The sequence below is a fragment of the Eublepharis macularius genome, chromosome 8 (genome assembly GCF_028583425.1).
Source record: "Eublepharis macularius isolate TG4126 chromosome 8, MPM_Emac_v1.0, whole genome shotgun sequence".
Taxonomy (NCBI): Eukaryota; Metazoa; Chordata; class Lepidosauria; order Squamata; family Eublepharidae; genus Eublepharis; species Eublepharis macularius.
In genome coordinates this window covers 803,758-824,923 of record NC_072797.1, presented here as the reverse complement: position 1 = coordinate 824,923, position 21,166 = coordinate 803,758, and the positions used below count along the sequence as shown (strand labels likewise).

At 53.5% G+C, this 21,166-nt stretch overlaps 1 protein-coding gene across 1 annotated transcript in view; it reads left to right on the top strand.

Annotated features, from left to right (window-relative positions):
• TESK1 (testis associated actin remodelling kinase 1) overlaps positions 1–21,166 on the top strand; it is a 36,879-nt gene that overhangs the window by 12,524 nt on the left and 3,189 nt on the right. Inside the window, exons 2-9 of the mRNA XM_054986397.1 lie at positions 4,277–4,398; positions 5,027–5,075; positions 5,247–5,393; positions 5,524–5,606; positions 5,709–5,799; positions 6,056–6,139; positions 15,690–15,779; positions 17,263–17,404. Of these exons, the coding sequence (XP_054842372.1) occupies positions 4,277–4,398; positions 5,027–5,075; positions 5,247–5,393; positions 5,524–5,606; positions 5,709–5,799; positions 6,056–6,139; positions 15,690–15,779; positions 17,263–17,404 (808 nt within the window). The remainder of the gene's footprint in view (positions 1–4,276; positions 4,399–5,026; positions 5,076–5,246; positions 5,394–5,523; positions 5,607–5,708; positions 5,800–6,055; positions 6,140–15,689; positions 15,780–17,262; positions 17,405–21,166) is intronic.

Genomic DNA, 21,166 nt, shown 5'->3' with positions numbered 1-21,166 from the left:
ATGCTGCCTGTGCCTGTGCCGCCACCCTCTGGCAGTGGCCGCCACCGTTTCATCGCTTTTTGAGTAAAGGAGCGCATCTTGAATCCGTTCACTTCATTTGATGGCCCCAAGTGCTAGCTTTTGGGGAGCGGCATAAAAAGTTCTTTCTACCTGTTCTCTTGGCCCCGTGTGTCATTTTATAATCCTCAGTCACGTTTTCTCTAAACTGAAATGCCTCTTGAGCCTCTTTCCTCAGAGCGCCCCCCCCCGGCCTCCTCGGAGACTTTTGTTCCCACGCGCGAAGGGGGTCTGAATTTGCTGTGACTGAGAGACCGGGGGGCCGGAGGGGACCGCTCAGCGACCGCGTCAGCCTGTTGTGCCTCAGCAGGCAAACTCAGCGCTGGGGATTATTAAGGAAGGGGTTGAAAACGAAACTGCCAATATCACGGTGTCCCAGTATAGATCTGTGGTGTGGCCTCTTTCGCAATAGGGTGTGCAGTCCTGGTCGCTGTACCTCAAAAGGGGCATTGCAGAGCTGGGAAGAGTACAGAAGAGGGCAAGCAAGATGCTTAGGGGGCTGGAGCACCTTTGCTATGAGGGAAGGCCACCAGCGTCTGGGACTTTTCAATTTAGAAAACAGAGGAGTGGGGGGCGGGTATGATAGCGGTTTATAAAATTATGCAATGGGGTAGAAAGAGTAGGCAGAACCTGAGGGCACCCACTGGGCTTTAAATTCTGGATGGGCAAAAGGAAATACTTCTGTACACAACAAATGATTAAAATGTGGAATTCACTGCTAGTGGAGATAGCTGAAGATGGGTTAGCCGTGTTAGGCTGTCTGTAGCAGTAGAAGAGAGCCAGAGTCCAGTGGCACCCCTAGGACTAACAACGTTTGTGGTAGGGTGGGAGCTTTCTTGAGTCACAGGTCACTTCTTCAGATACTTTCTGGGCTCTTGCTCTTCTGCCAGTGGAGATAGCGATGGCTGCGGGCAAGGACTGCTTTCAAAGGGGATTCGACAGGTTCTCAGAGGCGAGGCCGGTCAGTGGCTGCTGGCCAAGATGACGAAAGGGAGCCTCCACCTTCAGAGGCAGTCGACCTCTGAATCCCAGTGCCAAGAGACAGCGTCAGGGGAAGGCCTCGGTGTTGGTTGTTGCCCCCCCCCCACAGAGTAACTGGGCCATGAAGGGCTTTCTGAGTCATAATCAGCACCTGGATTTGAATTGTAGGCCGGGAGATGATCCAGTCCGGCTCTGCTGCTTTTGTGGTGCATTCTGCAGAGACAGTTCCTTGCACCTGCCACGGCCTGGGCCACGCGCCTTCTCTGTGGTGGCCTCCACCTTACGGAACAACCCACCTGAGGAGGTCAGGAGAGCTCCCACTCTCTTGGCCTTCTGCAAGTGATGCAAAACCGAGTTATCTGAGGGAGCTTTTTACTCAGACTGGAGGGCTGTGCTGTAAGGCAGTGGTCTCAAAGAGCTGCATCAGCAAAGAGAAAGGAACCATAGGCTTTACTACTGGGTACTGTCTTTGGCTGCTAAGTGCAGTCCTACTGAGTAGTTTCTGTGGTGTTTCGAATGTCAGTCTCGGAATTGCTTGGGCTCTGTTTCAGCATTCCTCCAGCTCTTTTCTGCTTGCTTTCAATCTCTGCACATTTGCATTTCTGTACCCTGTTACATTGTTTATTGAACTGTCTTTGAAACTGACTGTTCTGACCCACACTACGCAATCCGTCTTGAGTCTCGATGAGAAAGGCGGACTATAAATCTAAATAAATAAAATAAATTAGATGCCACAGTTGGTGCAGTTGGCACGCAGTCTGCTCCTCGTTGTATGGATGACTTTCGGTGGGTGAGGCCCGATGCACTAGACTAGGCTTGACCCCGTTGCGTTTTGTGCCTCTTGGTGTCAAGCTAGGCTGGGTTGGGCAGACGGGTCCAGGGGGCAGTGCCTCTCGGCGGGAGGGTGTGGTTCCAGCCACCTTGAAAGGGGCAGTCAAGCAACCCCTCCTGAAGAGGCGTTTCTGGGCCCCGCTGACCTGCACAGCTACTGCTGACCCAGGAGCCAGCAGTCCCGTTCCCACGAGGGGCTGGAGCACGTGGTGGCCACACTGCTTCCGGCAGTCTCGGAGGAGACGGATTAGCTAGACCCGTTTCAGTCTGGATTCGGGTCTGGCGTTGGGATGGAAATAGTAGCCCTGGCTGCTGATCTCCGCTGGGAGGGGGCATCCCTGTGGCGTCTCCTGGACCCCTCAGCGTCTTTCAGCTCTGTCGACCGGGGGGGGGGGGGGGGTCCGGCTCAGTCCCCAGCAGCAGCGCCTCTGCATGGAAGGCCGAGGCAGCAGGTGATGCGAGGGGCCCTTTTCTGCCAGAGGCCCTGAGAAAGAGCCGCTGCTGGTCAGAGGAGGCCCGACTGGCCTTGCCGGGCTGAGGGCGGAGGCAGCCGCGTGTGTTCGTAAAGTTCTGTTTAGCCGCCCTGCATGGATTTGCCTCGGCCTCTGCTAATGCTGTCCTCTGTGGCGGCGAATTCCACAAGTGACTTCTGTGCTGGGGGAAGCCGTATTTTGTTTGGAAGTGCTGAATCAACTTGGTTGTGTGGTCCAGTGTTATGGTAGAGGAGAAGGTGTTCTCTGACCCCCGTCTTGCTAACTGCCCTTTCAACTGGGGAGCAGGAAGGGGGGGCTCGTTTGTTACCATCTTTTGAAGAAACCTGGTGGGTAGCCTGGAGATTCCTCCTGAAGGCCCCTGTCGGGAGGGGGACTCTCTCGCTCTTCACGCTGCAGGGGGGTGGGCATGAAAAGTCCAAATGCTCCCTCTTGTGGAAACAAAAGTGCCTTGAAAAGGAAGCACCAAACAACAGATCGGGGGCGGGGGGGGTGGGAAATGTCCTCAGCCTAGCCTCAGCCTGTGGGGCTAGATTTCTGTCTGCAGGGTGCACCTCACTAAGGGGGAGATTAAAAAATGTCCAGTCCGAGGTGGGGCAGTCCATTCTGCCTCCTCATTCTGCTGGGCAGGAAATGTTTTGCTGCTACTGCTGCCAGGACCAAAGGCCAGGGCTCTGGCTGGTGGTCCGAATCGCAAGATATGGAAGGGGGGGGAACGGCCTGCTGTGGGGGGAACCGGGTGTCCTTCACAGCTGCTCTGATGGGTGAGCTTTGCTGCTGGGACATCGTTGCAGGGCTACAGTGGATTCTTCTTCTGGTTATTATTATTATCGTGGTGGTGGTGATTTAAAATGTTAAAAACACACAAAATATCTAGAATAAAAATGTAAACACACAAACAGGGAGGAGGGCTTTGTTTCAGCTCTCTGCTGGATTTGGGCTTTTCTTGAAATTTCTGCAGTGCTGTATTCGTTTGCCTTGTTCTATTGAATGCCCCAATTGCTGGTCATGTTGTCTCACCCTGTGTAAGATGCCTTGAGTCCCAGGACAAAGGTGGGATGTTAAATAAATAAATTAACACGAGTTGGTGAGGGAACAGAGCAAAAGAGTCTTCATCCGCTGGCGGAAGACAGCAATAGAGAGGGGGAGAGAGAGATGAATCCCCCTGCAGAGGGAGTTCCAAAGTTTTGGCGCCGTGACCGAGAGGGACTTTTTTAGGTTGCCACCATCTAGCCTCAGAAGAGAGGGGCACCCGAAGCAGGGCCTCCAAAGATGGCCACGGGGGTTGGGTAGGTTCATGCGGCAGAAGGTGGTCCTTCAGGTGTGCTGGCCCCAGGCTGCATAGGCCTTCAAAGGTCAATACCAGCACCCTGAATTGGGCCTGGGAGCAAATTGGGAGCCACTGCAGGTGGAACAAGATGAGGAATGTGATCCCTACGACCCGCCGCTGCCAGCATTCTGGCCACAGCATTCTGTACCCATTGAAGCTTTTGGACAGTCTTCAAGAGCAACCCCGTGTACAGCACATTGCAGTAGTCTAATCTAGGTGTTACTAGGCTCTGTACTAGGAAGGCAAGATCTTTCCTGCCCGGAAAGGGTTGCAGCGGCACTCCAGCCAGTGCTGGTCAGAGGCCCCCCTGGCAACCGCTGCCACCTGTTTATCCAACAGGGTCCAGCAGCACCCACCACAAACCTGCTCCTTTAGGGGGAGTGTGCAGCCCCCTCCAGAGCAGGAGATGACCCATTTCCTGGGTCAGACTTCCCCCCACCAAGAACACCCCTCTGCCTGGTCAGGATTCTTGGTTAGCCTTCGCCTATCCCCAAAGTGCTTGTCACCCTCATATTGCATGCTTGGGGGGGGGGCGGCGGTGGCGGCTCTGCTGGCGCTCTGGACTCATTGCTGCCCTTCCCCGCAGGTGAGGCACCGCCAGTCCGGCCAGATCATGGTGCTGAAGATGAACAAGCTGATGAGCAACCGCGGCAACATGCTGCGTGAGGTGCAGCTCATGAACCGCCTCTCGCACCCCAACATCCTCCGGTGAGCGGGGGCAGCGGGAATGTTAGAGCAGGGGGGGGGTCTTGCTGCTTGTTGTGCTGGGGGTGGGGTGGGGAGGGGGAGAGATTTGGCCCAAGTAACGAGGCAGAAAAGGCCCGTCTTCTGAGCTGCTCCTGTGTAGAGGGTATCTCAGATTTCTCATCCCTGCAGATTCGACCCCCAAATCCCCATTAAAATCCATTTCTTCCTTGTGCAAATGGAACCAGTGTTCCAGTGAGTAGAAACAAAACATACTGTGGGCTGAAATTGCATATGGAAAACAGAATGCAGAAGCTCAGCACAAACTCGCCGGCCAACCCATTTATGAAAAGCAGCACTGAAGTCTCTGGGCCATAAAAATAAATGAAACGGGGGGCGGGGGGGGGGGCTTTTGCTCCGCCTTTCTCCCCACCCACCTCAGCCATGCTGTGTGTTCCAGAGCCCCTGCTGGGGCATAAAGACCTTCGCCCTGCTCCTCTCTCCAGGCCTGGGGAAGGGAAGGGAGGTCCTCTGCACAGGGCCCGCTGTGGGGGTCCTCTGCCGCCCCACCTCCTGGAGTGGCCACTCCTGGCCGTTCCTGTGGCGGGTCCTGGGCTCCGGTGCTGACCGCTTTGCTCTCCTTCTGCCCCAGGTTCATGGGCGTCTGCGTGCACCAGGGCCAGCTGCATGCCCTGACGGAGGTGAGAGGTGTGGCTCGGCTTGGGCTGCGGGAAGGGAGGGCCGGGACAGGCCTCTCTGGTGGGGGGGGGGCGAGGGGTGGGGGGCTGTGGCTGAGTGGAGGCCTTGCAGTGCTTGGGAAGGGGCTGCCTGTGGGCTCCGCCTCCACGTCTCCCTTTGGGCTCTTCCTCCAGTACATCAACGGCGGGAACCTGGAGCAGCTGCTGGACAGCCCCACCCCTCTGCCCTGGCCCGTGCGGGGCAAGCTGGCCCTGGACATCGCCCGCGGCCTGCGCTACCTCCACAGCAAGGGCATCTTCCACCGCGACCTCACCTCCAAGGTAGGGCTGCGTGGAGCGCTGCCCCCTTCCCCCCTGCAGGGATCCTCCCTGTCTGCCGGGGCTCCTGGGCAGGGGGGCCGCTTTGTGGCTGGGGGGCCTGACGGTGCGTGATTCGCCTTCCCTCCCCTAGAACTGCCTGGTGAAGTGTGAAGACAACAGCTACACGGCTGTCGTGGGCGACTTTGGCCTGGCTGAGAAGATCCCCACCTACAGGTGAGTCCCGTGTGCCCCGCCCCGCAGCCGCCGTGCCCCCTGCCTTCCGCCCTGCCAGTTCCTGACTAGGGGGCACACTAAAGGTTCTGTTTCTTCCTCCAGTGAGGGTGGGGAGAAGGAGCCCCTGGCCGTGGTGGGTTCCCCGTACTGGATGGCCCCCGAGGTTCTGCGCGGGGAGCTGTACAATGAGAAGGTAATGGAGTGAGTGTGGTTGTGTCGGCATAGTCGTGGACAGGGGTGCTTTCTGGGGTGATGTGGGGGGGCAAGATTTGGGCCTGACTGTCCCTGTGAAGGGCAAGAAGGGGGTTAGAGCCCCCCTCCCCTCCCCTCCCGCTTGGCCCTCTGTGGCGCCTTCTGCTGGGAGGGGCAGGGGCTTCAGACTGCCCTCCCCGCAGCTCCCCCAACGGAGGGGCCTCTCTCAGGGCCGCTTCCTTCTTCCGCCCGCCTAGGCTGATGTCTTTGCGTACGGCATTATCCTCTGTGAGACCCTCGCCCGGGTGCCGGCTGACCCAGACTATCTGCCCCGTACGGAGGTAAGACCCCCTTCTGAGCCCCGACTGTTGCTGGGGCCCCCTGCCTTGACCTGCCCCACGGGAGCAGCCTTCTTTGCAGCAGTTGCCATCCCGGTCCCCCAGATGGAGGGGCCACGGCAGGTGTGACTTGCGGTGAAGGAGGCCTCCCATGCTGGGGGCTCTGGCTGGGCCACGGCGGGCTCTGCCTGCACCCAGCCCTGTGGAACTGCTTCTAGGTGACTCGAACAGCAGGCACCCCCGGCACGGAGCCTTCCCGGCACTGGACCTGAGTGGCTCTCCGGGGGAAGAAGGGAGGGCGCTCCCAGTTTACAGCTGCTGGTTCCACTGGCCTGGAGGCACCACATTGACTGGCAACAGGCGGGGCATTTGTGCAGTCCTCCATAGTCGGTTGTAGCTGAGCTTGCAAAGGAAACTTGGTGTGACCTCTTGCTTCTCTGGAGCCAGGGTGCAAGTACAGGAGGACAGGTGCTTGGCCCATTCTTCTTCCAGGCCAGGCTGCTCAAGAGGGCAGCGTGGGGGGGGGGTTGTCAGCGTGCCTCTGGCCCCTTGCAGCTGGGCTCCTCCATCCCCCTCCCCCGGAAAAGGTCGGCTCCGGAGATCCAACCATAGCACAGGTAAGCCGCGTCCAATTACTCCCTCCTCCGCTGGAGAGCTAGGCAGGCACTTCATTGCCTTTGCCAGGAGAGGAAGGAGGCTAATTGGAGCTTAACCCCAACCTGTGGAACGGGCCCTGCAAGTAACTGTGGAGGAAACTCCTAACCCAGGTGAAACCGGTGGACGGTTGAGCTTCAAAGAGGTTCTTGCCTGCTGAGTCGGAAGAGAATATGGAGGCTCCTTTCTGTCTTTTTAGCTAGACCCCTTTGATGGGCCTCTCCTCCGTGAATCTGTCAAAAGCCGTCCATCCTATGGCAGGGACACCCACATCGAAATCACTCACTGGGTCAAGAAATACATCCGTTTGTCCGTCCTGAATCTACCGCTCATCAGTTTCATTGGTGGCTGGAGTTCTAGTATTTGGGGAGAGGGAGAAAAAGTTCCCTCTGTCCACTCTCTCTACCCATGCATAATTTTAGAAACCTCTACCATGCCCCCCCCCCTAATCATCTCTTTCCCAAGACTTAAGAGTCCCAGACTGTGCACCTGTTCCTTCCAGGAAAGGCGCTCCACCCCTCATATCATCTTGGTTGCTTCTTTCATAGTCTTTCCAGCTCTGCAGTACTTTGTTGAGATACGGTGACCAGAACAGCACTCATATTCCAAATGAGGCAGCACCAGAGATCTCTAGAGGGGCATTACAATACTGGCCATTTTTTCAGCCCCTTTCCTAACAGTCTCTGGCACAGACTTTGCCTTTTTCATTGCTGCGGCACACGGGGCTGACGGTTCCATTCAGCTTTCCACTGTGGTGACCCCAAGGTCTCTCCCCCCCCCCCAGTCTCTGCAGGTTCAAACCTCATTAGCACATACCTGAAGTTGGGGGTTTTTTGCACCTGGCACGTGCCTGCATGGACCTTCATTTGCCCTGTTGTTGCCCTCTCACTCGGTTTAGAGGGTTTAGGTGGGTGGCCGTGTTGATCTGCAGTAGAACAGCTGGATTTGAGTCCAGCAACACCTTAGAGACCAACCAGGTTTTATTTTATTTATGTTATTTATATTCCGCCTTTCTCGCTGTGACTCAAGGCGGATTACACAGTGTAAGATTAGTACAATTAGTGGCAAGGACAAGGGCAGGCATTTTCATACAGTGGCAAGAACATTTCCATAAACAATGTCATAAGGTCATAGAATCATAGAGTTGGAAGGGGCCATACAGACCTTCTAGTCCAACCCCCTGCCCAGTGCAGGATGAGCCTAAAGCATCTCTGACAAGTATTCATCCAGCCTCTTCTTGAAAACTGCCAGTGAGGGGGAGCTCACCACCTCCCTAGGCAGCTGATTCCACTTTTGAACTACTCTGACCGTGAAAAAGTTCTTCCTAATATCCAGCCGGTACCTTTGTGCATGTAGTTTTAGCCCATTGCTTCGCGTCCTACCCTCTGCTGCCAACTGGAACAGCTCCTTGCCCTCCTCCAAATGACAGCCTTTCAAATATTTAAAGAGAGCAATCGTGTCCCCCCTCAACCTCCTCTTCTCCAAACTAAACATTCCCAAGGCCCTCAGCCTTTCCTCGTAGGGCTCAGTCTCCAGACCCCTGATCATCCTCGTCGCTCTCCTCTGCACCCTCTCGATTTCGTCCACATCCTTTTTGAAGTGAGGCCTCCAGAACTGCACACACTACTCCAGGTGTGGCCTGACCAAGGCAGTATAGAGAGGGGCTATGACCTCCTGCGATTTCGATGCTATGGCCCCTTTGATACAACGCAGGATTGAATTAGCCTTTTTTGCCACCGCATCACACTGACTGCTCATATTTAGTTTACAGTCCACTCTTACCCCAAGATCCCTTTCACATATACTACTGCCCAGAAGTGTATCCCCCATCCAGTATTTGTGCTTCCCATTTTTGTGGCCCAGATGTAATACTGTGCACTTGTCTTTGTTGAATTGCATCCTATTCACAGCTGCCCACTTCTCCAGAGTATTCAGGTCTTGTTGAATACAAGTTTACAGAGACATAGTATTAGCAAGGATCCAATATAGGGATGAAGAATTGCTGAAGCAGAACACAATCAGTTCTAGGACTGACATTAGACCACATGAAGCACAGGTAGGATATAGGAGTATATATTTTAAAGCAAAACATAATATATAAGACAACATAATGGTGTAATCTATGATTTCTAACTCATTAGCAAAACATCTGGGATCCCTTTCCTACAATACCACCCTCTTAGCTGAGTAAAAAGCCTGTTTGAATAATTCAGTTTTGCATCGTTTGAGGAAAGCCAGGAGGGTGGGGGCTCTCCTGACCTCCTCAGGCAGGCTGTTCCACAGGGTAGGGGCCACCACAGAGAAAGGCCGTGTACGGGCTGCTGTTGATTTTGCCCATGTACAGGCTGGCACCTGCAGGAGACCCTGTTCGGATGAGCGAAGCTGCCGTGGAGGGACACAGGGAGAGTCAAAACTCCCTTCTTCAGGCACCTGAAGAGATGAGCTCCCTGCAGAAGGAAGCTCTGAGTCCTGAAAGCTTCCACTCTGAAAATCCTGCTGGTCTCGAAGGTGCCACTGGACTCAGATCTCTTCAGAGAGAGCCTCATGGAGCTCTTCACAGCTCGCCTTGGTTTCCCCCTTCCTGAATAATTGTGTCAACTGCTGTCTTCGCCCCTACACTGACTCCCAGTTCCAAATCATGTATGAACACAATAAACAGCACTGGCCCCAGTACTGATTCTTGGGGAGGGGGGTGGGGGAAGACCCCACTGCTTGCTTTTCTCCATTGCAAGACCTGCCCGTTTTCTCCCTGCTCTCTGCTTCCTGTGGTTTAGCCAATTCTTAATCCCTGGGAGGACCTGTCCTCTTACCCCGCGACCGCTCAGCTTACGCAGCAGTCTTTGGTGAGGAACGTGGTCAAAAGCTTTTGGAACCCTAAGTGGATGATGTCTAGTGGACCCCCCCCCCCGTACCCACATGCCTGTTAAGTTTTCAGAGAACTCCGGGGTGGGGGGAGGCAGGAGTTCCTTTGAAGCAGCCCCCCCCCGCAAGAGTTTTCATCGGCTCCCCCGGAGAGGAGCTTGGGCTTTGCCTGTGGCCGAGAGAAGGGCCTTGCGTGTGAGTCCTCCAGAGTCGCCTGCTCTCTGTTGTGTGTGTGTGTGTGTGCATGGAGCTGCTGGCTTGGCTCTGGGCCGTGGCTGCCGCTCCTCTTAATAACAGGTTGGCATGCAGGGCACCATTTAGACAGGGCAGGGTGTGCAGGTGTTTCTGGAATGACTGGGGACAGACCCGGATGCCTCTTGGTGCTGACAAGAGCCAGTGTGGTGCGGTGGTTAAAGCCTGGACCCATGAGCTGCGAGTTCTGGGTTCAGATCTTGCTGAGCCAGGAACCTCGTCCGGGTGATGATCCCTCCCCCGTCTCACCATTTGCTGTGAAGATAGAATGAGGAAGCAGAGCTTTGGATGTCTCCCTGGGGGAAGCAGGGCATGAGCGTGTGCTAGATGCCAAGTGTTAGGAGAGGCTGGCATTGCCCTGCCCCCGCCCCCACCCCACTCCTGTCTTGAATGAGCTTCCTTTGGCTGCCACTGCCCGGACATCATAGAATCATAGGATCGGAAGGAACCTCAAGGGTCATCTAGTCCAACCCCCTGCACAATGCAGGAAATTCACAACTACTCCCCCCCGATGGCCCCCGTGACCCCCCTGCTCCATGCCCAGAAGATGGCTAAACACCTCCAGGATCCCTGGCCCAACTGGCCTGTGGAAAATGGCTACTTGTGGGAACTGTGAAGCTGGAAGCGGGGCTACTCCCACCTGGCCCCTTGGGGCTTGGCTGGAGCAAGGGCCTCCCCCCCCCCCGTGAACCCAAGACCCTTTGCCGGTCGTCAGGCTTAGAAACGCTGTCCTTGGCCGCCTCCCGGCTCCTCTGGCACGGCCGGCCTGGGTCCCTGGGCTCCCGATGGGACTTGGTGGGCGCGCGGAAGTGGCTTCAGGCCTGCCCTGCTCCAGTGTAGAGTGGCCCGATGCTCAGGGGAAAGGCCAGCAGGATTACCTTCAGCAGACCAGAAAACCTGCGGGTCCCAGTCTCGAGTTGCAGAGTTCATATGGGGGACTTGCGGCCCAGGAGTTGCATGCTAGGGAGTCGTTTGGCCCCCACAAAGGGCTCTCTACCCCCCTCTTTTCCAGTGGGAACAGGGACTGAGGCTTTGGCTCAGCCCTCCCCTTACCAGGCTATGTAAGCCCCCTCCCCCCCCCCCCCACACACACACACGGCACATTGCAGTTCACCGCTCTGGGCGAGGCACTCCTCTGTCTAGAAGAGCAGCATGTAAGTGCAGTGTTGTTGTTGTTGTCATCACTAGCAAATGAGAGGGCGTGCCTGAGAAGCATCATCTGGCCCCGAAGGCTGAGCAGCCCGCCTCCCCCTCCTGCCGCTGCCGAGATTGGCGGCCCTCCAAGCTCCGGGAAGGAGCCACCTCCGGTGCCGCAGCTCTGCTGGCCCAGGAAGCCCCACCACGATGGCCTCTGGGCCGGTTTGCCGCGGCCGATGCCCACGGCTGTCCTTACTGCGGAGGACGCCAGGGGGAGGAGCTTGTTGCTGGTCAGGGCGGAGCTTCCTCATTTTGGCAGGGGGCGGGGCACATAGAAGGAAGCGGCTCTCTCAGCCTAAGGATGCCGTTCATGTCACATAGTTTATTAGGAGGACCAACCCATATGCAGCGTGCAAAAGCCCCCCCCCCCCCCCAGATCTTCATCAGGCTGCTGCAAAGTAAAATGGGGGGCGGGGGGGGGCGGAATTCAGGACGGGATTTTAAGGCTTTTTCGTGCCGGTCTGTGGTGAATCTTCTGCCAGACCGAGAAGAACCAGGTGTCCGGTTTTGCGGGCCGCCAAAGGCTGTGAAAGCGGCAGGCGATCAACGTCTTCGCAGGCTCTGCTGAGGGGGGAGCGCCACCTTGTGGCCAGATCCTGCGTTGCGGGGAGGGGGAGGCGTGCCCGGCCCAGGAGCGCACAGAAATGTAGAACTTCCAGAAATTGTGATGCCGTGGAAAACATTTTTGTTTCCCGTGGAAAAAACAAGAACTTTTAGGGAATTATAGGGACAACTGAAATATATGCAATACTTAACATCCTATGGAACCTAAATTATTTTTACTGCTTTTAACAACATAAAGTGCATCCTTTATAATTTATTTAATATATAATATTACAGTGTTTGACCTATTTATGGAATGTATAAGTTACAAATGTTTTCTACAATCAAAATTGCAGATATATTGGGCTGCAAATCAGCACTCTGCTGATTCAAATTCCACTACTAAACATGAGGAAGAACTTTCTGACCATTAAAGCGGTCCCTCAGTGGAACAGGCTTCCTCGAGAGGTGGTGGGCCCTCCTCCTGTGGATCTTTTTCAGCAGAGGCTAGATGGCCATTGGACAGCAAGACTGATTCTGATAACCTGGGCAGATCATGAGAGGGAGGGCAGGAAGGGTTACCTCAGGGCTTAGTTCTCGTGGCCCTTCTTGCATGCCGAGGGCAAGGCTGATCGCCACTTTGGGGTCAGGAAACAATTTTCCCAAGGCCAGTTTGGTTAGGGATCCTGACAGTGTTTTGCCATCTTCTGAGCATGTCGTTGGGTCTGGGTGGGAGGTAGTTGTGAATTTCCTGCATTGTGCAGGGGTTGGGCTAGATGACCCTGGAGGCCCCTTTCCAACCTGAGGATTCTGTGATTCTATTCTATGATTCTACTACCCTGAACTCAGCAGATGGCCTTGGGCAAGCCACTCCTCTCAGCCCAGCTACCCACCTGGATTTGGGGATGCGAATAACACTGACTTGGTTCAGTGCTCTGAGTGGGACACTGACCTGTCTAGAAGAGCGGCATATAAGCATAGTAATTGAGAGAGAACTGCGGGCCGATACACTCTATGCTGTCTTAGCCCCCCCCCCCCCCCCGGTGTGTATCTTAATTTTTGCTCTCTGAAAAGTAGAAAAAACAGGAGTTAAGCAGAAAACATAAGCTTTGTGATAAATGACATAAAATACATTATTTAGTCAAAAAAGGGTTACACGCACAATAAAACTAATAGCATATTCTGATATGTGGTTACACTTCATAACATGAAAGCATCAAACTCTTCAGTAGTATATTATCAGCATTCACATTACAGCATTTTGGTTATGTCCTAAATTGGTCACATTCAAAACGAAAAGTACCAGCACCTCCAGTCTCTAATCAGAATCCATTTCTGAAACTTCTCAGTCTGACCCTTCATTTTTATCTTCCTCCTGTGTGCCCCCCACCTAAGGAGGCCCCACCCAGGCCGGCCACAGGACTCTCCCCCTGCCCTGCACCCACCCTCCACCAGCCCATCGCCATTGAATGCTCCAATGCGAAATTAATAGGAGTAGCGACAGTCCTGCCAAAAGGACCAAACAAGTGGGCACACCCAAAGCACGTGCTCGGGTGCATCCTCCAAGTTGCAATGCCAGCTTGCTTTGGCAAGACTGGGCAATCTAACTCCCCCTCCCCCTCCTCCCCTCTGTGTGCGCTCAGGAACTCTGGCAAACTCTCCTAGCTTGCTGACGGTGAAGGTAGGCAAAGAGGCCATCGAACGCCAAGCACAGAGCACGCAAGCTCTTGAGCCTGGCCAAAGCGGGACAAGCGTCGAGCACCCCACACCCTGCCGGAAGGGACAGAGGCAGAAGGGGTTCTGCTCCTCATGAGACAGGAAGAGTAACGTGAGCGAGAGGGGAGGGGAGGCTCTTCCAAGGTGGCTTTTAATTCTCTGGCTGCAGAGAAGAACCTCTCTCTCTGTCCTGCAGTCTCTGACCAGCGAGCCACTTGCCCCGCGGGGCTCCTCTTTCTCCTGGGGGCTCCATCTTGTCCACAAAGTGAGGGACGATACAAAGAAGTCTTAACCATGAGAACAAAAGTAGTGATGTCCTTTAAACTGCTGCAACATCAAGTGAAGTTAGCCTGTCCTACTTAAATACCATTTAGGATAAGTACTGAGGACTTTCACCGGTTCTTTGTACCTTTCAGCTTGAATGCTTGAACAGAACATGTGTGCATTTTTAAATTCGTTTATTACATTTCCTTATATTTTTAATGCTCTGAGCCAAATTTCTGGCGACATACCATGCCTGTTGGTTTTGGTATCTGACGTGTAGTAACGGGGAGGGGCAGCGAGTAAGCGCTCCATCCCCCGAGCTCAATAGCCCAAAAGTGCAAAGTTGTGACAGGTCAGCCCCAGGCTAGCTTGAAGGAGCAGAGCAGGCAGGCGGAGCACAGGTAGGAAGTGCTGGAGGTGAGACTTTGATTGATTGATTGATTGATTCGATTTCTACCCTACCGTCCCCGCAAACGGCCTCAGGGTGGGTTACAGTAAAAAGCTCAATAAGCATTAAAACATTCAAATACATTTTAAAATCTAATTAGCGGTATTATATAAATACATTAAGAGAGTCCGTGAGGAGCAGGGAGAAGGAGCAGCAGGGATCCTGTCACAGGGGAGACGGTATACCAGACATTTCTAGTGTCTCGGCCATATTACATCCAGCCTCCGAATAAAAGTGCATCGGAGAGATTTTCTCAGCAACAGACTTTGCACAGGGGTCACAACTAATCATTCGTTCCTGACAACCTGAACGCTCAGGCTTTGGAGTCAACGAGTACCGAAAGATGTTGAGCAGCTGAGCTGGTTTTGCCAACTGGCTGATACAGTGGTAGCAGGGAAGTGGGACTTCTTGGCCACTCTCGCCGCCATTTCTCTAGCCCATTCGACAAGATTCAGTTCTGCACCAGTGCCGCAGCCGACGTCTCCCTGCCCTCTTCTGGTCGCCCAACCCCACGGTGAGCCCAAGCACCAGCTTCTGCCTTGCGGGAGGGAGAGGTTGACGGGAGGCAGCCGTGCCTGGGGCTTCCAAGCGCTTCTCATTCCAGGGTCCCACAGTGGCACCAACAGAACTGCCACAGAGGGAGCCTTCCCTCCCTCTCCCGTCATGCCAGGCCTCGGGGGCACCCAGTGAACTTTGATGGACAACAGGTTCAGGGCAGAACCAGCGAAACACTTCTTTACTCAGCGAGTAATGCAGCTCCAGCATTCACTGCCAGTGGAGGCGTGACGGCCACAAGCACGCTTTAAAGGGGGCTAGACAGGCCCGTGGAGGAGAGGCCCCTCAGTGGCTGCTAGCCGTGGTGCCTAAAGTCAACCTGGGAAGAAACATCGGGGGGGGGCCTCGGCCCCTGGGTCCTGCCGTCGGTCCGTCGGGGCAACTGTCTGGCTGCTTTGTGAGAACGAATGCTAGACTAGAGGGACCATCAGTCTGATCCAGGAGGGCCTCCTGAAGTTCTCACATCATAAAGTCCACATGGGGAGTCCCACTTGCCAGCCGGGTCCTAGTCCTATAGCATTGTTTACTGGACGGGGGTGGGGGGGCGGCCAGTGGAAGAGCCGCTCCTTTGCGTTGTTCGATCCCCGGAATCTCCACTTAAAAGGGCCAGGCAGGAGGCGAAGCGAAGGGCCTCTGCCCCGGAGACGCTGCAGAGCCGCCACCCCTCCGAGTAGAGAGTCCGGACCTTGGTGGCCCAGGGGGCTGGTTCAGTCCAAGGCGGCTGCCTGTGCGTTCCCGGGAGCTGCTGCTTTGCCTCAGCTCCATTTCAGTTCCTGCAGTCCAAACTCGATTACATGACTGGATGCCCCGTCCTGTTGATTGTATTGTCGTGTAATCCGCCTTGAGTGTCAATGAGAAAGATTGACTATAAATGAAGTAAAATAAGTAAATACAAGTTGAGGGACACCCCTCCCCTGAGAATGTGGCTGATCTCCTTTTAAAGCCATCTAAGACGGTGGCGCCCTGGAGCCGCACGGAGTCCGCGCCTGCCGTGGTCCTGCCTGAGGCCCTTCACTTCTCTCTCTCTCCCCCTCCCTCCCTCCCCCCCCCCCCCCGCTGCAGGACTTTGGACTGGACGTGGCTGCCTTCTGCACCCTGGTGGGGGCCGACTGCCCTGGCCCTTTCCTCCAGCTGGCTTTTCACTGCTGCAGCGTAAGTCCTCTCCCGCTTCGTGCGTGCGTGCGCGTGTGCGTGCGTGCGTGCGCGCACTTGCTTGGCACACAGATCTCTGCACTCCCAGGTGAGCCGCCCCAAGGCTCCAACCCCCTTTACAACCTGACCTCATGCTAGCAGCTTCCACCGTCTTCGGTTTCAGACACCCGGCATGCCTTTCGCCGGCCCCTCTGGCATCCAGAACACCGCCTGCCGTGTCTCTCGCTCCGGGAACCAAAGAAGCTCAAGTACACCATTCAGTGGTGGCCACAGGTTGGCCGAGGGCACCTTTGGTTGTTTGAAAAGTAAAAGCTGGTTTTTAATGAACCGTTGATCCAAACCTGACACAGCCCTTCCAAAAGGACCGAAAGCAGAAGACGGAAGAGGATGAAACGTGCCGGGTGCCTCTCTTTGTGCCCTGCCTGCTGGCAAGCTTCTGCGCAGAGGGAATGCCAGCCTCCCGGCCCTCCGGTCATGGCTGGAGCTGCCTCCTCTGCCCTGCTTCATGCTGGAGAGTTCGGGTTCGGCCATGCTGCCGTGCCCTGACAGCCCAGCAGTTCTGGCAGTCAGCTCAATCCCGGAGCCGTGCGGCCCTTTCAGAAGGGTTGAAATCCCCCATTTGTATTAGCTGTGAAGAGGGACTTTTTAGCCACTGAGAGAGAGAGTTAAACAGCCAGTCCCAGAGAATGGAGCTGATGAAGCATCTGTGAGTGGCTCCCCCCCACCCCCCCGCCCAGTCCTTCAGGGGCTCCTTTCCAGCAACACTTTCCACATGGCCAAATGGCTGGTGAGTTAACAGGGCAACCCCCCCCCCCCGCCCATGCCACTGGGAGCGCTGGACACAAGAAGTGCCACACGCCCCGGTCGGGCAACAGGCTCCTGGGAGAGACGGGCAGGCGGCTCTTTGGGGCCTGGCCTCGAGATGAGGCTTCGCATCACGTTGAACACTCTGCGTGGCAGCAGCGGTTGAAAATGAAATGATGATTCTTGTAGGTAAACTTGGGCTTTGTGATGCCATCTGTGGAAAGGGGGCAGGTCCGAATCAGCCCTAAATTATAAGGCGGGGCTGGCTGTGCTGGTACTCAAGAGGACAACTTGTGAGGAATAAGACCCCAAAGCAGAGCCAGGTGTGGACTGGCCCACAGTTTCCTGGCTTAATTTCGGAGTCTGCCCTGGCTCTTCTCCCCCCTGCCCCTCCCCCCTGCCTTCTGAGCTGCCTTGGGGTGGGGCTTGAGCGTGGAGGGGCTTAATCCTGTGCTGATTTGGGGAAGGGACCCCTGAGCATTTGGGCTGAGGCTTGGGTCAGGGAGGTTCCTCTCTGCTGCCCTCTCGAGAGGGGTTCTTGCCTGGGCCTGCTGCTCCGTGATGCCCCCCACTACTTTGCCCTGTGTGTGCCCAGATGCCCTGCAAAGCAGCCCCTGGCCAAGCGGGAAGCTCTCCCGAGGCAGCCACTGAGGCTACACTCTCTTCTCCTTCCCTCCAGATGGAGCCTGCCTCGCGACCCTCCTTCCTGGAGATCACTCAGCGCCTCGAAGCCATCCTGGACCAGCAGCGCAAAGCCGGGGGGTCCATCCTCCAGAGCGATGGGACCAGCGCCCCTGGGAGCCCCGTGGCAATGCTGAACGGTACCATGTCCCCTTCAGATTGGACTCTGCTTTGGCACCTGGGAGAAAGGGGGGGTGCCTTCTCAGTGGGAAGAGTCTTCTCTTTGGTCCATCGCTCTGAGCCTGGAACGGGGGTCCCTTCAGATCAGGAACTTCTGGGGTTCCTTCTGTTAGAGCGAGTGTTAAACTATGCTGCGGAATTAAACGCCGAGCTGGTCAGAGAGGCAAAAGCTTTATTTGAGGAAGTTACGTACTTGAGGGAAAGGGAAGAGAGATAGATCCTAGCTATCTGACTACATCTTGCAGAGATGGAGAAGAAGTGTGGCAGGAGAGAGAAGAAGCATGATATTGCCCTGTTTAGCCCAATAGGAGACAAGACAAGGAAATGACCCCCAGGAAACAAGAGAGGTGCTACTCTCACTGTCCTAACTAAGTGATCCTTGCTGCCCCCTGCGTGGTAGGCTCTTCTTCCCTTCTGGCTGCTGCAGTACACCAGACATTGTTATTTCTAACACCCCTTCTCAATGTCTAGTGTACAAAGTCCACAAAGTTCAGTCTTTCTCGTAGACTTTGAAATTTCTCTTTGGCAAGTGGCTTGGTGAGGATGTCTGCTGTCATTTCTTCTGTAGGGCAGTACTGTAGCTCAACAAGTCCATCTTCTTGCATATTTCTCACAATGTGATTCTTTATGTCAATGTGCTTGGTTCTTGATCCAATTCTTTCTGTATTTGCAAGCTTTATGCAAGATTGATTATCTTCAAGGAGTTGTATAGGTTTGGGTTCATTTATCCCAAAGTCTTCTAATAGTTGTAGAATCCACTTGAGTTCTTGGCATGCTTCTGCTGCTGATATGTATTCAGCTTCTGTAGTTGATGCCGCTACTAGGTCTTGCTTTCTGCTTGTCCAACTGATTGCTCCTCCACCATAAAAGAATACTAGTCCACTGGTAGACTTTCTGTCTGTGATGTCTTCTGCCCAGTCAGCATCCATGAATCCCACTAGTCTGGGATTGTCGCTTGCTGGTAGCTTGAGCTTCAGTTGTGCAGTACCTCTCAGGTATCTTGCCAGTCTTTTGACTGCTTGCCAGTCATTCACACTTGGTGATGCACTTTTCCTGCACAGTATTCCAACTGCTGCTGCTATGTCAGGTCTGGTCACTGTACTTATGTAGAGCAGTTTTCCAATTGCTTCTCTGTACACTTTAATGTTTCTCAGAGGTTCATTGTTTCCATTTTGTTTCAGGAAATCTGTTTCCATTGGAGTACATGTTGGTTTTCCATCTTTCATGTCCATGTAGTCTAGGAAATCCATGATCTTTTGCTTTTGATTGAGAAGATAGCTTCCATCTTCCTCTCGCTCTATTTGAACTCCAAGGTAAAAGCTGACATTTCCAAGACGCTTTACTTCAACCTCTTGGTTCAGGTGCTGAATTATTTCATCACAATCTTGTTGATCCTCATAACAAAGGAGAAGATCAGCTACATAAATCAGAATAAAAGTCCATTTGTTGTCTTTCTTTCTTGAGTACAGGCAGCGTTCTGCCCCGCCTTGCTTGAACCCTTCTTTGATGGGCATTTGGTTCAGTTTCTGATTCCAGGCTCTTGCAGCCTGTTTCAGTCCATAAATGCTCTTCTGCAGTTTGCATACAAGTCCTCTGTCTTTGGACTGTTCAAATCCAGGAGGCTGTGTCATATACACGTCTTCTTCCAGCTCTCCATGGAGAAACGCAGTTTTCACATCCAGATGCTCCACATGCATCTTCCTTGCGGCTGCTATGCTCAGTAGTGTTCTTACTGAAGTGTGTTTCACTACTGGTGCAAAGGTTTCATCATAGTCTTCTCCATACTTCTGGGAATATCCCTTTGCAACTAGTCTTGCTTTGTACTTTTGTACTTCTCCATCTGCATCAAGTTTGGTTTTGAAAATCCATTTGCATCCTCCTGTCCTTTTTCCAGGTGGTAGTTCTGTGAGAATCCATGTCTTGTTCTGGATCAGAGAGTCAATTTCTTCTTTTGCAGCTTTTCTCCATTTCTCTGCTTCTCTTGCTGGCATTCCTTCTGTCTTCCCAGCTAGAAGGTTCTGGTACAGCTTCTGTTTTTGCCAGGTAAGAGAATTTCAGTGGTGGAACTTCTTTGTTTGTACTGTCTGAGCGTCTGACACTTGGCTCTGCTTCCCCTTCTCTTTCTGTGGGCTCTGCAGGTGTCTCTTGCGTCTCAGTCAGGTCCCAGAGTTGCACAATCTCTGGCTGCTGTGCTGCATCAGCTTCCTTTGGTGCAGACTCTCTGGTGTCAGGCTTGCTTTCCTTCTCTTCTTCATCAATGTGCACCACATGGCGGATCTTCACCGTGTCTGTCTCTGGGTTGAGGATTCGACATCCCTTGCATCCCAGTGCATATCCAACAAATATGCCTGCTTCTGTTCTGGGATCCATCTTAGACCTCTTTTTCTTCGGAACATAGGTGTAGGCTTTTGATCCAAACACTCTCAGATGCCTTACATTGGGCTTGCGGTTGTACCACAGTTCAAATGGTGTGCTGCTTGCACCCTTTGTAGGTAGCATGTTCTGCAGATAGGCAGCAGTGTTGATAGCTTCTCCCCAATATTTTTGAGGTAGCTGTGCTTCTTGCAGCATGCTCCTGCACATCTCTGTGAGAGAACGATTTTTCCTCTCCGCTATCCCATTGAGTTCGGGGGTGTATGGCACGGTCAGGTGATGCTCTATTCCTTCAGCGGCTAGGAAGCTGGTCATCTCCTTCCCCACATACTCGCCTCCATTGTCTGTGCGGATAGCTATTGGTTTTCTCTGGAATCTGTTCTGCACCATTGCTAGGTACATCTTGAATTTTTCCAGTACTTGGCTCTTTTCCTTGAGCAGGTAAATCACAGTAAATCTTGAAAAATCATCAGTAAAAGTCAGAAAGTACTTACTTCCACTGGGGGTTACTGTTCCCATGGGTCCACAGACATCACTGTGAATCAGCTCCAGTGGTCTTGTCGTCTGCTTCTCACTCTGTTTGGTGAAAGAAGGTCTTGTGCCTTTGGCTTGAATACAGCAAACACATTTCTCTGCATCAGGACATTTTCTCATTTGCAAATCATTAGTCAGATTCTGCCTTTCAAGCTGATATATATAATCCATATTAGCATGTCCAAGCCTTCTATGGATAAGACTAGTACAATTCTTGTGAGTGCACTTTTCAATTAAATTCACTGCGTCTTCAGAGCAATCCAGCATATACAGGCCATCCTCTAATGTGCCTTGTGCAATTAATTCACCATCATTGCTAATAAAACATTTCTCTCCTTTGAATACAGTCTCAATTCCTCTTTTGGCCATTGCAGAAACCGATATTAAATTAGATTTAAGTTCAGGTACGTATAGGCAATCAGTGATCTGCACTTCTCTAGTTTGGCCACTGGGTAGTGCACAACATGCAGATATGGTCCCTTGCCCCCGAGCCGTTAAAGCCTCTCCATTTGCTGTATACAATTTGTCGTGGCTTTCATTCATCTCATTAAAAAACTTCTCTTGATTGCATAGATGGTTAGTACACGCACTGTCAATTGCCCATTTGCATATGCTTTGATCATTTTTACCAACATTTAAACAATTCTTATCAGATCTGCTTTTCCTTTGACCATCGGCATTAGGTGACTTAATGGCTGCATTAGCATTCCTAAAGCCCTTTGTTCCCATCCCTCCTGGCGGGTTGCTCACTCTCTGAATCACGAAACCAACAGTCTTCCTTTAAATGTCCTTTCTTTCTGCAGACGCTGCAGGAG